Source organism: Centroberyx gerrardi, chromosome 9 (genome assembly GCF_048128805.1).
Source record: "Centroberyx gerrardi isolate f3 chromosome 9, fCenGer3.hap1.cur.20231027, whole genome shotgun sequence".
In the NCBI taxonomy this organism is placed as follows: Eukaryota; Metazoa; Chordata; class Actinopteri; order Beryciformes; family Berycidae; genus Centroberyx; species Centroberyx gerrardi.
In genome coordinates this window covers 22,346,724-22,360,526 of record NC_136005.1, presented here as the reverse complement: position 1 = coordinate 22,360,526, position 13,803 = coordinate 22,346,724, and the positions used below count along the sequence as shown (strand labels likewise).

Below are 13,803 nucleotides of genomic sequence, written 5' to 3'. Positions count from 1 at the left end.
ATACATAATATTAGATAAACTATTTGATATATTCGGACAACAGTAATGCTATTTTTTCTATTGAATGGCATCACAGTCTTGAAATGATTTACACCAGAAGAAGACTTACTTGATATCTGTCACATGTTCATATAAATATCATAATACATTCTCCCATTATAGAAGTATCAGTATTTTTAGTTCACATTTCAGGGCTATTAATGGCAGACCATTTAATCATTTTCTATTAGATGATGTTCTTGAAAATAAAAAAGTCCTTCTTAATCTAAAAGAATGTTCAAAATTCATCTAGCAACGTATTTTCTATTCAAAAGTATACAGGATCTTTACATTTTATTGAGTTAAAGTTATGCGAGTATATCACTTCTTATTCCGTATGTGTGTTAGGGTTAAATGCCTCCACAGTTTCTGTTTCACTTATTTATTATCTGTGTCCCTAGTGACACGTGTGTGGTAGGTATTTAGACCTAGTCTGGACCAGTTTTAACAAATACCAGAGTGGTTTGCCTTGGTTAAATAACCAAGGTGGTTCTTCTGTGAGACAAAAGACAGACGGCAAGAACAAGGAACCTGTTAAGTCAAAGGTTTGCTCCAGGCAGCAGAAATATTTTGTTCCGGTTGGCTGTCACGCCTGGATACTGAGATGTACAGTAATATTTGCTGTGCAAACCTCTTAATCTGAGTCAGCCATCTTGGATGTTGCCAACACTTGTTTGGAAGAGTGAAACTCAGAGGTCACACTTATATTCAAGCATTGCCACATAGACTGCACTCTATGGTGTTTGAGGAAGGCGTGGTATGATTCACTAGCCAAGCATTTGCCCATTTTAATTATTGAATCATTGAATCGTTGAAGCGATGAGACTTCACCTGAATCTGGTTTTGGTTGGTTGGTCTTGGTGATACAAGACTTGACGGCACCTGGCTCTCAGTGTACTAGATATATTAGAAATGGAAAGGGACTATGAATATGTAATGATATAGCATTCATCCATCCTTCCATCCAGGGTTGGAAGCAGTAGCCACACGTCTTTTATATTTCAATTTGTGAAGTGTAATTATGTTAACTCCACTGTCCCTATCAAATAAACAACTGAATAAATACATAAATAATCTATCCCATAGGTAAAGCTCAAAAAGAAAGTGCAGTATCACCTCCTCTTGAGCCTAGCGTGAGAAACTCCGATGAGACCAGCCCAAAGCAGGACTGCACTGTGGGGGTGGCAGCAGGACTATAATTTGTTTTCTGCAGCAATTACAGCTCCGTACCTCGCTCTCCTCCTGCTCCCCCTATCCTTATCCCTTCTTCCCTCCCTCCTCCTGTTAACCTTTACCAGATTACTCACTCACCCCCTGTTTTAGTAATAGCATTGTGGAAGCCTGTGTTAATGCTCTGGTTGCATCGTATCTAGTCATTCTGCTCGTATGAAGAGGAATGGTATTTGATTGTTGTTTTTCCTTTTTTGCGAAAATGACACACAGGAAAGTTTAGGCTTTTCGTGCGTAAAAGAAGTCAAGCAATAACATTTAGATCCTTGAGAAGTATTTTTATACACGTGAAAACTAGTGTGTCACTTGCTGCACTTGCTATCCAAACAAAGTGCCTTAAAACAGGCTTGTTTTTTATTTATGATCAGAGCCAGAGATCACATTTCTTAGTTATGTCATTTGCCCCTGCTTTTTTTCCCGCTGTCCATTTTTGGTAACGGGAAGAGGGCGCCTCAGATAGGGTCTCTATTGCTGTGTCATGACGTCACCTCAGTGAAACAGGTTTTTATGTGGGTGAACTAGAGCGTTGCAGCTGGGCCGTCCACGAGTCCAAGCAAACACAAAAGTTCTCCAATTAGTGAAGCAATATAAACCGAGGGGAAATCAAAATGCTGTAAATGGGTGAGGGATCAGGAGGTCAGTGCATTGAGGTAAATATTTGTTAGAGGGAAGCTATGGGTTGATGAGTCAATCACTGCTCACAGGGTTTAGTTATGTATATGCTTTACAGCTATTGGTTGTTGTTCATTTTTGGCTCAGAGATGAGTCATCTTGTTTTGAGCTGATTTTTTCTCAACTTTGGCACGTTGTCTTCAGCCAGGGGCTTCCTCTGCACTCATTGAACTCCAACCCTTATTAGAAGAACTCCAGATATGCAGCACATACTGTACATGGCTGTGATATGTACCTAAAGCTCAGCGGCACATCCCCAGGTAGAAACACCTTTAGTTGGTGTGAAGTGTATGGGCCAGTGGTGACATGTGCTGTCTCGAGAGTCAAGATGGGATGTTTTGGCTACTTGGCTGCCACTCATGCATGCACTGCTAGTCCGGGTGCACAGCCAATCCAGAGTAGACTGTCATGACACGTTTGGGCACCTCGGGAAAACCTCACTGCACGGAAGGCTCTTGTGGGAGGTATCAGAAAAAAGTTATGATAAATTTTAGACACGCTACTGTGTGCAAAGCGAGGTGTTACCAGCTAGAGGCTATGCAGGCCATGCCAGATGCGGCACCGTGAAAACACAAATATATCCTCGGAGAAATATGTGTTAGCGTGTCACAGTTCACATTTGGCTTTTGAGTAATTAGGAATCAAGGACCTTTTTGCAGACAAGATGTCAGAAATTATAGGAATTTACTCACAAGAAACCACATAAAAGTAGACATCTTGGGATGTGTTTGGAGGTGCATTTTCAAAGGTATTTTGCCAATAGTAAGAAAAGGCTTTTGTTGCAAGGACCAAATGTTAATGTATTTGCCTTGTGAATTTTCACCAAGGGATAGCAAGCATTTTAATTTAGCTTTAACTTACATATACTGTACGGTTCCATTTTATTCCATTTAATGGTGGAATTGAGATGACCATAAATATTTTTTGTCATTGTCCTTGGGCCTAAACAGGTATAAAAGCATACAGTCAGCCACCAAAGCTACCGCTTTAATCCTGTAAGAGGATTGGCCTGATTAGCTCAGTCTAGATCTCTGCGATCACAAGGACTGTTCATCACTGAATGACACTCTGATGAAGAATTAAATGATACGGATGTTGTCTGACACTGTGACTCTGTTTACTTCAGAATGGCAAAGGCGAGGCTGCTATATGCATGGTATTACATATTCTACAGTTACTGGTACTTTACTGTATTCCTTGAACAGAAGAGGGGGCAGAAGATCAGTCCTTTGACAGCTAACATCTGAATTGCCTGGTTGATCATCAAAGACGGCTTATCTGTATAATACAATCTTGAGCTGGCTCCATAATATAATGACAATATAAAATCATATACAGACCCTCTATAGGAGTCGATAAGAGCCAACAGTCTTTGTCACCAACTTCTGTTGACGAACGTACGATTCAGCCACAGTTAGCGTTAGTTAGAAAAGCTTCCAGCAGTTAATGTGCATGCATGGTAACGTGTTAGTCAGTTTCGACAAATATGAGGCGGCTAAATTTAATTCATGACATATCAAATTGTGGGTAAACACTTAAATAACTAAACAGGCTTTTATGTTGTGGTTTTGGTAAGCCTGAGCCTCACTAGGGTCACAGGGGAGTCAAGTGTGTGATTAGGTTATTGGTTGAGGTTATTTGACATGTGACAGCCTGTTGTAGCAGGAGAGTGCAGGGAGAGACTTCTCCTGCAACGTCCCGTATCGCTGCATGTGTGCAGTTTGCTATTTACTTCCCTTGCTGCCTCAGTTTTGATGGGAAACAAAACATTGAATAAACATGATGTCCATCTATGTTTTTGTTCAAACACTTGTAAAATTGTAACTAAAACAGAAAGGAAAGCAATTACAGTCTTTATGAAAATCAAAGCAAAACTTAACTTTGAGTTACTATTTTATCTTGTTTTATTTTTTTGTTTATTTTGAACAACAGATCTAATGTTTTCCATCATATTCCAGTACACAATTTAATATTGTCACCAAATCCTTAGGAAATTAAAATATGGTGATAATACTGAGCATTATGCTGAAAGCCATAGCACACTTGACAGGAAGAAAACCAGCACGCGTATCAACGTTTCCTAGACAACTCTATTTGGGTATTTCCATGACCTTCTGCCACCTCCACAATAATATATACAGGAAATGGATTCACTCCATTCTGATGACATTACCATGTCAGAGGCTCGTAAAAGCCTTTTCCAGATGCAGCATGCACATCCCTCTGCACTGGCTTGGTAAGACAGCGTAGATTCAGCAGATTGAACAGAAGGTATTTATACATGAATGTTTCCCCATCCAGACAGCTTTGACCTCGTAACTTCCAGTTGACGTTCCATTTAGGTGAAGACATTGTATGTTTTTTAATGTAGCACTAAAACACAGAGATTTCAAGTTTATTTGTGTCAAAATATTGTATCACATTAAGGATTTCACATTGTATCAACCCTGGATCTAAAAATATATTCTGTACAAGATCCATCCTAAATATGAAATTCTGTCAAAAAAAATCTACAAATAAATAGTCAGATTTTTACATGCATGTAATATTTTCTAACATTACAAAATAAAAGTTTAAAGTATTTCTTCTTAATTAGAATAAGCTGGTTTTGACATGGAATCATGGAAAACAAACATTAGGTTGCATGCTTATTTTTTTGATGTATGATATACTTTATAAATAAACACCTTGTCCCATAACCTTAACCCATACACATGTGTGAGATGTGTGGGATGCTCAGGTTCCTTGACCAAAAGGATGTAGAGCAATTTCTCCTTTAGGGACGAATCCTCAAACACTAGTGAACTAGTGGAGATTTTATGGATTGTCTATATACTGTAGCCCAAAATAATAACTTGTCTGTCATCGAACCCTAACTTGCTCCCTAATACACCTCCCTTGCCTCCTCACCAGCCATCTTTCTTGTTCACTCTACATCGTTCTCCTCTTCATCACCCAACGTGGGCAGCTCTTTCTCCGGCAGCAGGCCGTAGCCATTGAGGAAAGCCTCCACATCGGTGGCGAAGAACTCCTCGTTTAGGTGCTGTGTGCAGGCCAGGAAGTTCCCGAGCAGCTCGCCCGCCTTGTACACCAGCAACGTAGGCAAAACTTCATCAGAGAACCGCTCGCTGGCACCTGAGGCTACTGCATCAATCCTGCAGAACTTGACAGTGGTGTACTCGGTGGCCAGGCAGTCAAGGCAGTTGTTGAGCTCCTCGCAGCCTTTGACTCCATCCTTGTAGATGTGGACCATCACCACCGTGCTGTGGTGCTCCTTCTCGATGACCTCTAGGAAGGCCTCCCCGCTGTCCAGGTCGTGCACACCTTCAAACTTGGGCCCAAAGCTGAGCTTATCGTGCATCTCCTGCATGCACTGCTTTCGGTACTTCTTAATACATACATCATCCTCCTCCTTGAGCAGCTCATACTCCTGGACACTCATCTGGGAGAATGATAGAAGAGCAATAATTTCAATCCCTATTGCCTATGAGACTGTTTTACTTAGTACACACAATTTTCATAGATAGATAGATAGATAGATGTGGTGTTGTGATCCATTGGTACTGTGTTGTACCTTGCGGTTTAAGCCTGCTCTGCACTCGTCTTTGGGCTTGTGTGGGGAGGACATCTGTCTCAGCAGTTCCCTCTTAGCGGGTGGCAAGTTTTCCTGGTCCATACTTTCCAGCTTAAACCGCCTCCAGTCATTGATCACTCCTTTTGGACCTGTGGACCAGGAAAACACCATTTAATCTTGTAATGTAGCAGTGGCCGTCGAGCTGTAAGGCAGAAGGCAGATGACCGAAACCCCTACAATGTTCTTGTTGTGATTGACAGTTATAAAACGGGTAGCTGTGAATGAGCTTTGGAGTTTGTGTTCTCCCTTCCTCGGGGATTAAAGCCCCATCTCAGTCCTTAAAGAAGTGTACTAATTGCACCACAGTTGTGTAAGAGCTGGTAGAGAAAGAAGATTAGAGCGTCTGTCAACTTGCCAAAGCTCTACAGATCCGTCTCTCTGCTTTGCTTGGGTCTGCTTCTTATCTCTTTAGAGCTAATTGTTCTCTAAATGCTGCTTTTGTCCTCATAAAAAAACTAAATGTTATTTTGTAATGCAAGCTCTATTGAAAGTGCAAGTCAATGATAGCCAAAATGTGTCTGAGATGTGCATTTAAACATAGACCAGACCCAGTACACAAGGCACAAGCACAGACGAAGGCCACCAGCCTGCAAAAATGTTCAGTCACTGTGGAATGGGCCTTGTTTGCTCCTCCTCACCTGTGTGGGTTGCAGTCTCTTCCATTTCCAGCACTCTGCCAGACATTTTACCTGTCAGGGAAAAAGTAGAGAATCACAGTGAGGCAGACCATGTCATCCAAGAGTGTTTCACTTTTTGAATTGGCAATGTCCCGTAACACTTGTTTGTTCTCATTAGATAATCATAGCTACAGCTTTAGGTCTTTGGAGCTGGTGCTCCGTGACAGAGGTATTGAATACCTAGAGTTCCACGATAATTAATTAAATTAATGCAGTCTAAGAGGATTACTGCACTATCAGATGTCTCTTGCTTACTGTTAGCTTGCTTCCCTTGCAGCTACCATTTCAAATGGAACAGATGATATTGAAAACTAACAATTTGAAGCCATGTGGAAATCATCAAATCATTAAATCTCTGACCTAAAATAATTTTGAATTTTTAAACAGTTTAAACAGTTCCTTGTGATTGCTTTGCTGACCTGTATTTCATGATGTGAAATTTGATGTCCACATACACTACAAGAAATGTACAATATGACTTGCATTAGATGCAAATCTGTAGTCACTTTTGAATATATTTTGGATAGACGTCATTGGATTAAATACCCCAGTGTTTTAATTTTCAATCTGATATAGACAGTCTTCTTTCCTGCCTGCAGTCTCCTGCTGCTCCAGGCTGATTTGGGCTAATGATCTTTGAGGCCACGCCTCTGACCCCCAAATCCACAAGTGGATATAATGGATTTGCTGTTATTAGTACTAGCAATAATAGTAAGTGTATTCTGAAATGTTTCAAATATTTCTTTATATGTATGTATGTATGTATATATGTATGTACTATGTATGTATGTATGTACAGTATGTATGTATGTATGTATTTGTATGTGTGTATTTGTGTATGTATGCATGTATGTGTGTGCTGTATGTATGTATGTATGTATGTATGTATGTATGTATGTATGTATGTATGTATGTATGTGTGTATGTATGTGTGTGTGAGTAAATTCATAAAAGGACAGCAAATATTTTCAATTCAAATAGGTTGTTTTCCCAGGACTAAACACAGGAGCAGTTATTGTTATTGTTGTTTTTCTTTGCAGAAGACATGACTTTTAAACCAACGAAGAAACTAAACCACAAACAGAGATGGTTATTCTATCCTCAAGATACTCCCTATTGTAACATAATCTGAATCACAAATTATCTAGATGAAAAATGAAGATGGCCAAAATCAAGCTATCTCAAATAAATTGAAAACAAACATATCAAATTAGCTCCAACATTTTCACGCGAAACTGAACTTTCCATCTCTGCACATGAAGCTGTAACTTATTTTACTCTATTATCCCCAGAAAATAAGAGTGAATGAGTTTTTCTTACCTCCTGCAGTCACAATGAAGTCTTCCCTCTGTCAGTAGCTCACCTTGGACTGGTCCAAACTCAATCACTTCACTGAGATGTCTGTTGCTGGACAGTGTAGTTTTTTGTGTGCATGCGTGTGTCTTTTCCAGCCAATGAGCTTGGTCTAATAAAGATTTAAAAAAAAAGGCTACAGTCCTCATGGTCAGACCAAACAGAAATAGAGCATGGATCCTAAGAGGATTTAAGTTCAGGAATTAGAAGCCTCTACTTGATAAAGGCCTAACTACACACCAGAGAGAGAGAGAGAGAGAGAGAGAGAGAGAGAGAGAGAGAGAGAACAGGATTGGAGATAAAGAACAAAAGAACACAACACAATGTTCAAAGGGCCAGAGAACGAAAGTTTTGTTTTCACCAAAAATCCAACACTTCACTTGATTAGACTATAATGAGAGCATATTCTATTCAACAATAGTATGAAAAAGTGTTGCAATCTTTACATGCTATGCAGGATATTAAAATGTTGAGCCTTCACCGTCTTAAACTGCATGCAAAGAGTTAACTCAAGCAAGGGCACCCTTTCCCCGAGATGAACTGTCAAATAAAAGAGATCTTCTCTGGAATTCAAAGTTCTCCAAGGCATAGGGCTTCACACGAATTGAACACAAACCGCTAGCTACAGGCACGGAATGTGCGGCGATGCTTTGTCTTGCACTTTTCTTTTGAACACAAATATGAACATCGCTGCCTCCTAACAGCATTCTCTTGTCACACTATCTAACAGAGAGAGAGTTTAGGTTCAGGTTCAGGTGATAAGGTGTAAAGTTGACAAGAGGTTATACACAAGAAAGGTGCGAGTGGTCAGCAACCCATTATACTCATCACCCCAAACACCCACAAAGGGCTATAAAAATTGGTTGAAGTATGAAAACCCAAATGTTAAAATCTTCCCTTATGTTCTTTGGTCAAAGATACAGTGCTTCATTATGCATATGGAAGACTGTATGGTAGAAAACAAGTAGAATGTACTGTTAGGACAGGTTTATATTCTACTTGGACTGCGGTCATTAATGGTGTATTTTCTTGAGATTCACCAGGTGACACTGGGAATAGGACAACATACGTTTCAGAGCGAATACTTTTCAGTTTATGAAAAGTATTCGCTTGAATACTTTTCATTCAGTACATTTCCTCAGCACACAGAAGAGAAAGACCTCAATCACTCCCTCTTTTCTTTGTCTTTCACCAAATACCTTATTCCAAGGTTTCCTTTTGTGGAATGCTGAATCACTGCAGTGCAAATAGTAAGTGTAAATGCTATCCACACCCTCACAATATATTCTCGGACAGCTCATGCAACCTTTTTTTAACTTCTGCCCTTCATCTCTCTTTCTGCGTCCTGTATTTATTGGCTTAAAGGCTTAGTAAACTTTTTTATACAGGCAGACTGAGTAAGTATGCATGTCAGGTTGGGTTTCATTATTCTCAGTCCCTCAGTCAGCATGGTTCGCTTAAAATGGAAACCGACAGATTATTTAGCACCTCATCTAAAAAACCCCCCCCCCGTCATCAGCAGTTTAGAATACAATATTAGCTTCTTACACTATATTAACCTCTTCTGCTATTTTTAGGAAAATGCATGTCATTTGAAAAGAACAAATTCCAATTAGCTGTTCATTCAAAACATTATTTTACAAGACTATCCAAATACATTTTGCATTTTATATCCATTATTTTGAGACAATTTACTTTATTCATTGTGAAGAACCAGTCACTTGCAAATTATAAATTAACACACACATGAAGAAGACATAGAAATCACCTCATTCCCTATGGAGCAATGGTTGAAATTCTGTCTTTTGCAGCTAAATATTCACAAACATATAATTATGAAAATGGAAATAGACTGAATGTGTGGTTTGAAGCACAATGATTGACAGATGACATCACATGATGGCCTGTTCAGACACCAGGTGACTGATGTCTCTATGTGCTGAGGGTTGTACCTCTGTGCCCCTCTTCAGAGTTTCCCTGTTACATAAGAGGACTTGGATCACGGAGCCTCTTTTGGATGGAGCAGCAGGGTGATACCAGGCCAGTCCTGTCACTCCCTTTTTAAACACTAGAGGTCAGCCTTGCGCCTTCATCAGCCCAAATTAAAGGTCCCATATGATTCAGTTTTCATGATTTCGTTTTCAAATATACAGTGGCTCAGGATACAAATGGTGTTCTTCATGATGTTTGGCAAATAAATGTAGTTTAGTTAAAATGGTATTGGAGGTTCCAGTTCAAATGCTGCAAACTTTATTAATACTCACTAAATTATTTTGTGAGTGGAGCCAATCAAGACCAAGTCCAGTTGTGATGTGCTGACTGGAGTTACCGTAAATCCTCTAATATTGGCCCGGGCCTTTATTTACCTCAACTGCAGAGGGTACCAGGCCTTTATTGGAAGCAGGCTTATATTAGAGACAGGCCTTTATTTCTAATTCCCTCTGTTTGATAAGTATATTTGCTCATATTTTAGTACCAAGCCTCCTTGTGATCTGCTTCTGTTGGGGTTCGTTATTTAGCTGTTTTTTTGTTACTGCAATGCAACGACGACGGCATGCTCCAGAGACTTCCGCCGGCCGAGCCATCTTGTGGCACTTGTACGTTACTACAAACTACAGTTACAAACAGGCACCGGGAGTTTACCGGTATCCACCGTTGTTTGCATGTAAGCTGAAGCTAACTGAAGCTAACTGAAGCTAAGAATAGAATCTATACAGTTATATCATATCGCTGTTGGAGGTTTCGGCGCGCCGAGGGCTAGTCTTGTTTCCTTTGTTTTTTCCCCCGGCCTGTATTTGAGGCCGGCCTTTATTTGTTCATGTCGACCACGCCCCCGGCCATTATCGGAGACTCTGCTTTTAATTGACTACAGGCCACTATTAGAGGATTTACGGTAGTCTGAAACTGCCTGTAAAATGGGATAGATTTTTGAAAATGTAGTAACTTTAAATTGAACAATTTAAACAAAATCTCATTTTCTACATTGAACATCTTTGATCATATATGCCGCATTTCATTTCAGCGTTCCTCAAATTTGCTATGAAAGCATCTTTTACAAAATCCTTGTATAAATCTTTTTATAAAAGGATGTACTCACATCCTCAACCTGGATATAATTTTCATCCTCCAAGGATCTTTTCCCCTCTGCCTTAAAGCATAAGTATTATATTTGACTTCTCATTTTGCCATTACATCTTGTGATAAGGCATAGTTACCACCTATATTGTGAATATAGTCACTAGCAGGTAGGTGTCGGGGTCTGAGATTATGGATTGAGATTATTTCCCCATTTCATTTTGATGGTTTCATCACCTTTGTTTCCTGTTTTGCTTTTTCTTCTGAAATGACCTCTATTCCACAAAGGCTCAGGAATGGAAGGTTGGAAGTGAAAGGATCACACAGTCAAATGGGAGACTCTGTGTGAGATTGACCTAATTTGAGTCATGCTCTCTGACTGCACCAGATACTGGTGCAGGTTGGTGCACGTTTATCCATTAGGCCTTTGTATTGTCAGTGGACATGTCGTCATGATCAACAGCTTTGATTACACAAAGGTGCGTTGCCGAGTAAAACAATGGTGGCGGTCCACTTCTATGATTTTCTTTTCCCTGCTGAGACAGTTGGAAGCTGAGAGGGACTCAAAGCAGAGGATATGCAGGAGAGTTCAAGACCGACGGGCAAATGTGGTGCCGTAGGTTTTCAACCACGTAACCACGCTGAACCATCACAGTGAAACCACAAGCAACAAAACACTAGTTTGATGGCTTGCTGTCGTCTTATCATGTCAGAGCTTGTCCCCACTCATGAGCTTGGCAAGTATCCAAACCCTCTCACCGGGCATAAAGTTGGAATGGATGTGATTCCTTGCATACCTTCATATTGGAATGTTGACTCTCTTTTTCCAGCGACACCTTTAAGGTGACACACAGGAAAGGTGTGTTGCCTGATCGTCTGAGGAAATAAATTAATCAAATTGATTTGGATTGTTTCCATGTGTTGTTATTCCTCATGCCACTTTACCAAGCATGTTTTTTTTCAGCCAAATTATTAAACTTTGGCATGAGGATAGAAAGGCAATGATTGATGTGCTGATGGTGTGTACCTGTGACTCACACCAGGATGTCTCTGTTTGGAGAGGAGAGAGAGTTATAAATACGCAGCGAAATGATAGAATGGAAAATAAATAGGCAGGTTGTTGACTTTCTGAGGTGACATGAAGAAAGGATATGTCATTTGCTCAGTGTTGTGGCCCTCACTCATACCTCATTCGCATGTCATTATTTTAACCATTCAGTCATTAAGGTGATTCATTAATAACTAAGTATTTGCAATGGGATTACGTTTAATAATGTTTGATGTGTTGATGGTTTATCTCATAGGGAGTAAGAGAAACCTCATAGGAAGTATGTGTGTGTGTGTGTGTGAGTGTGTGTGTGTGCGTGTGTGTGTGTGTGCGTGCACGCGTGAGTATAGAATCAGCTTGGTGGTCCATTATAGTTATTAAGAGGCACAGCATGGTCTTCTTATGTGAACCATATGCTCTGTGACGTCCATATTACTGGAACTCAAGGTATAGAGTTACCCCATTTACACAAAGCCTGCAATTACTCACAGCCAGACAGCATTTTCCATACATCCACACTGATATTTGAGTCTGAAAACCGGTTTTCTTTAATGATGAGTCAGGGAGCTTCACACACAGATGAAGATCAACTATCAGACGTGATGTATAGTGCCAGGAATTCAAATCTCCAGCGCTGTTGTGGTGCATAATAATATGGGAGATAATGTGTCTTAATCTTCACTGTCTCTCCCACATGCTATGGGCAGAAGAGGTGGGGCCTTTTTACCTCGCATTTTTCAAGTGAGTCACGGCATGTAACGTTGCATTCCATAGGTAAACCAGAGATAGAGTGGGTAGCAGCTATATTAGGCAATGGCTTCCGCCAACGCTGTTAACCGATTAATCAGAGTGTGGTAACGTGCGGAGGGTCTGAGATGGCAGGTATGATGACCTAATAGTTATTCCTTTTGAGGCCGTTGCTATGGTGAGGCGAGGCGCACCCGTGGCGTTGGGCACAATGACGTTTTGTCTGTGACAGTTTTTCTTTTTACGCTCTCAACCGCCAGGGCAGTTATTATATTTCCTTTCATTTAATAGTTGTATTTCTAATGTGTTGCGCCTCTCACAGCTTCTCGCGATTGTGATTGTCAGAGTGAAGAGTGCTGACATTGGCAGAGAGAAAGCCACTATCACTATTTAAACAACCTCTCAAGCATATTTATATTGGGGTTTACACTCCTGAGAGATGTGACTACTATAGTTTAGATGTAATCTCTATAAAATCTCAAATATATTGTTATTATTGTTATTATTATTACCATTATTATTATTTTTTTGTTATTAAGAGTTGTGGAGGAGATGGCGATAATAATAGTTATAAGTATTATAGGCACGCACACTGCTACACTCTCTCTCCCTCACACACTCATTCAACATCTTCCTCCCCCTCCCTCTCCCCCCTCCCCCTCCACAATACAACCCCCACCCCCCTCCGATACAACCCACTCCGCCTTCCACCCCCCCCCCCCCACCCCCCACCACCGCCGGCTGGATTAAATCTCTACCACAGACCGGTAGCCCCACTGCCTCCCACGGAACTTTGCCCATCATTTCACATAGAGACAGACCTTGCAGTTTGGCAAGTGCTGCCCTCACATCCTCAAGAGGGAGGGGCGGGAGTGAAGACTGGTGATGATAGTAATAATAATAATAATGAAATAAATGAATGAAAATAAATAAATAAATAACATCAATGAAGCTGTGTGCCCTGTGGTGAGGGGGACTCCCTCCCCTGGGTCTGGGGGTCCTCTCACCGTCTGGCACACACTTAAATAGGCTGGGTCCTACAGTTGGCAGGCCCCCTCCCCAGGGTCTGGGGGCTGCCACAGTTGGGCCCAGCCAGAAATCTCAGACCAAGCTCCACTGCAGATAATGAGAAGGTGTAGTGGAGGGAGTAGAGGAAGGAGGGGCTAAAATTAGATTAGATTAGATTAGATTAGATTCAACTTTATTGTGCAATGACAATAAAGTTGAATCTAATCGAATCTAATCTTAGCCCCTCCTTCCTCTACTCCCTCCACTACACCTTCTCATTATCTGCAGTGGAGCTCCGGTCACAAACACCTCCTGCGGCT

General features: G+C 40.7%; 1 protein-coding gene across 1 annotated transcript; it reads right to left on the bottom strand.

The window, feature by feature from the left end:
• Positions 1–4,526: 4,526 nt before the first annotated feature.
• On the bottom strand, positions 4,527–6,259 carry pdcb (phosducin b). The gene is made up of 3 exons (XM_071913420.2): positions 6,214–6,259; positions 5,516–5,664; positions 4,527–5,383 (listed from the first exon to the last, which is right to left on the bottom strand). The coding sequence occupies exons 1-3, from the start codon at positions 6,257–6,259 to the stop codon at positions 4,868–4,870; spliced, it is 711 nt and encodes a 236-aa protein (XP_071769521.1). The 3' UTR covers positions 4,527–4,867.
• Positions 6,260–13,803: the final 7,544 nt, after the last annotated feature.